We start from the raw sequence: 3,097 nt of genomic DNA, 5'->3' as shown, positions 1-3,097 counted from the left end.
AAAAGATTGGTCTCTAATAATTTAAAATGCAAGACATTTTAGTATTATCCGTTAAGTAGCAGAAGTGGAACCTTGTTTCTCTTGTCATTATTATTAGAGAAATTTTGAGGTGTTATGAGAATAAGCCAAGTTTTCTTCTCTAATCAATTAAAACTAACCTCAAACTGATCAAATAAACGGGTATAATAACAAAAGTACTTATTAAATACTAATGTAAAACGATTATGTTATACGTATATCAAAATTAATTATTAAAGTGAATTATCAATATAAAATATATGTTAAAATATAAATATATATTAAAATAAATTAAATTACACATATATTTATATATAATATATTGGTGGCTGTTTTTAGTATATAAATAATATTTTTAAATATAAAATTACTTAAGACAATAAATATTTTAAGCTCTTAATTAATAATTTGAAATTCAAATTTAAGCTTGACTAATTATTAATTGAATTGATGGTATAATAATAGAAATTCACATGTTTTTAAGTGAATCTTTACATGGTATATGACTCAAACGAGGCGTTTCATTGGGACCCAAAAAAGTTTACGTTTTAGAACAATGAGTTTTTTATTTCTTATGCATATTGACCGCTAATATTGAGAGTGGATTTTCTAATGTTATATCTTTGTTATGTGTATAATTTTTTTATCATTTATTTAAAGGTAGTAATGATACACCAAAAAATGAGATTTAAAAAAGATCTTAAGAGATCAATATTTCTAATAAACAATAAAAAAACAATAATGCTAGGGAACTCCACCCAAAAATCAGTTAAATGTCTTTGGGTGAATTCAAAATCTCTACGTGAATTGTACTTATGATAGGTATTAGGATGTTTCTTTTTTTGTAAATTGAATGGTTTTCAATCTGTTTTCTGATCTATCATGTTTTAGACATTTAAAAAGGAAAAATAGTGAAAAGATAGAAGCTAATTGAATTAGTTTCCGTGGTTCACGTATCTCCTTCTAATTTAAATGTGGTGAAACATTTAATAACTAATATTTTAAATCATAAATAAATAAAATTAATTACTATATTTATAAATAATTAAATTATTATTTTATTTTTGACTGATTTGAAGTTAGTTCATATATTTTTCCATAAAAAAAGTTATTGTTAACTTAAATATAAAATAAACTTAAAAAGAATATTGATTGCTTAACATTTTTTTTCGATATAATTAAGAAGCAACATCATGTTCCACCACTGTCAATAAAATTAAAAACAAAAGGGGGCCTTGTTTGTGTTTTCACAAATTTGATGCATGAATAATAATAAGCACAAGAATAACAATAATATTTTCGATGAGAGTGTTACAGAAAGAGTTGATCAGAATGCAAGAAAGCATAGTAGTTAGCAGTCTCATCTTCATGCTCCCATAATAATAACCCATCATCATCACCGCATAATATTGATGATGATGAAAACATGTTGTTGTTGTCGTCGTCTCCATTATTATATTCACCAAAATCCTCCACCGAAGATGACGACCCTGCAGCTTCCTGTAATTCAGGTCCACCACCACTGTTTGGAATCCCAAGCTCGTCATCAGAAGCTTCCAGAAGGTGTCTCATCACACTCTCAACTCTATCATCTTCTTCTAGAGTAGTTGTAGTAATATTATTATTATCATTATTATTGTTATTGTTACTGTTATTATGTTGAGAGGGAGAAGCAGTGATTTCTTGTTGGAGAGTTGTGATGAGAGGAGAGAGATCTTCTTGTGAGGAATCATAATCTACTAATAATTCATCTGATTCAAGAACAGAGAGTATGTGATTATGTGGCTTGTGCCTCTTTGATGAATCTGTTGTTATTATTACATCTTCTTCTTCTTCTTCTCTTGGCCTCTTTGATAGCAAGGTATTTTCCATTTGAATAATAATAAGAAGAAGAAGAAGAAGAAGAAATTGTATGAAAAGAGAGAAGGGAGTGGGAAAGGTTTATATAGAGAGGAGGAATCAAAGACTCAAAGAGGTCAAAAATAGCATCAAGGGAACACCTTTTCATTTGCCTATCATTATTACCATTATATTTAAATTCAAATGAATATAAATAATATCTTTCAAAAACTAATATAAGGACACAGTTTTTTTAGACATGAACATATATTTACCATTTAAAATTAAAATTATTAGCGGTGTACATTTAAAATCCAAAATATCGTTAATTGGACAAAAATCACAACTAAATTTTGGCTAACCAATTTAATAAAATAATTTTATAAATTATATCCATATTATTAAAAAATTGTTAACCAAAACTAAATTTTAAAAATTGATTTTTAACTGATTAACCAAAATTAAAACCAAATTTTATGCAGCTTTTGTTTTAAATTGGTTAACCGATTTTTTTTTGTAAAAACTGATTTTTTAACTTTTTTTAGAAAATTCAATTTTTTTATATAAAAATTAATTTTGAAAAAAAAAACCAATTATTTTTTAAAATTGATTTTTATTTTTATAACCAATTAAAAACTAATTTTAAATTTGCTAACTAATTAATAACTAATTTTATCATATAAAATTAATTTTAATTAATTAACTAAATTAAATTTTTAGTTAACTAAAAAATAAATTTAATTTTTAGATTAATCAAATTATGTACCGCCCTAGAAATTATATACATGTACAAGAAAAATAATATTAGAATTATATATGAAGACTATATTAATCTGACTTTTTTATAAATTTACACAAACAATTTTAAATTAACTCGATATTCATCAATCTAATTCGATTGTAAACCAATAATTAACGGAATCTTTTTAATAATAAAACACCACTTTAGTAACAAGCATAAAAAAATATACTATTAAAATAATTATCTTTAATGATAGTAAGAAAAAGTAGTTATTTTAGTTTTCCTGCCAATTGACAAACAAGTGATCAATTTTGAATGATGAGACTAAATTATATATATATTAATAAATTCAAGTATTTGATATTCAACTAATTAATTAATACTGAAACCCAAGTAATAATAATTTCACCAATAATATCAATCATATTAATTATGCACTTTAAGAGGGAAGTGATGTTTATTGAGTTAATATTTATAATAGTCCATTAAATTACGTTT

At 24.2% G+C, this 3,097-nt stretch overlaps 1 protein-coding gene across 1 annotated transcript; it reads right to left on the bottom strand.

The window, feature by feature from the left end:
• Positions 1-1,154: 1,154 nt before the first annotated feature.
• On the bottom strand, positions 1,155-1,947 carry LOC130966383 (uncharacterized). Its single transcript, XM_057891180.1, has one exon. It carries the CDS (start codon positions 1,888-1,890, stop codon positions 1,330-1,332), a length of 561 nt encoding a protein of 186 aa, XP_057747163.1. The 5' UTR covers positions 1,891-1,947; the 3' UTR covers positions 1,155-1,329.
• Positions 1,948-3,097: the final 1,150 nt, after the last annotated feature.

This window comes from Arachis stenosperma, chromosome 3 (assembly GCF_014773155.1).
Source record: "Arachis stenosperma cultivar V10309 chromosome 3, arast.V10309.gnm1.PFL2, whole genome shotgun sequence".
In the NCBI taxonomy this organism is placed as follows: domain Eukaryota; kingdom Viridiplantae; phylum Streptophyta; class Magnoliopsida; order Fabales; family Fabaceae; genus Arachis; species Arachis stenosperma.
The sequence above is the reverse complement of the archived record's forward strand: the minus strand, read 5'-3'. Positions and strand labels throughout refer to the sequence as shown.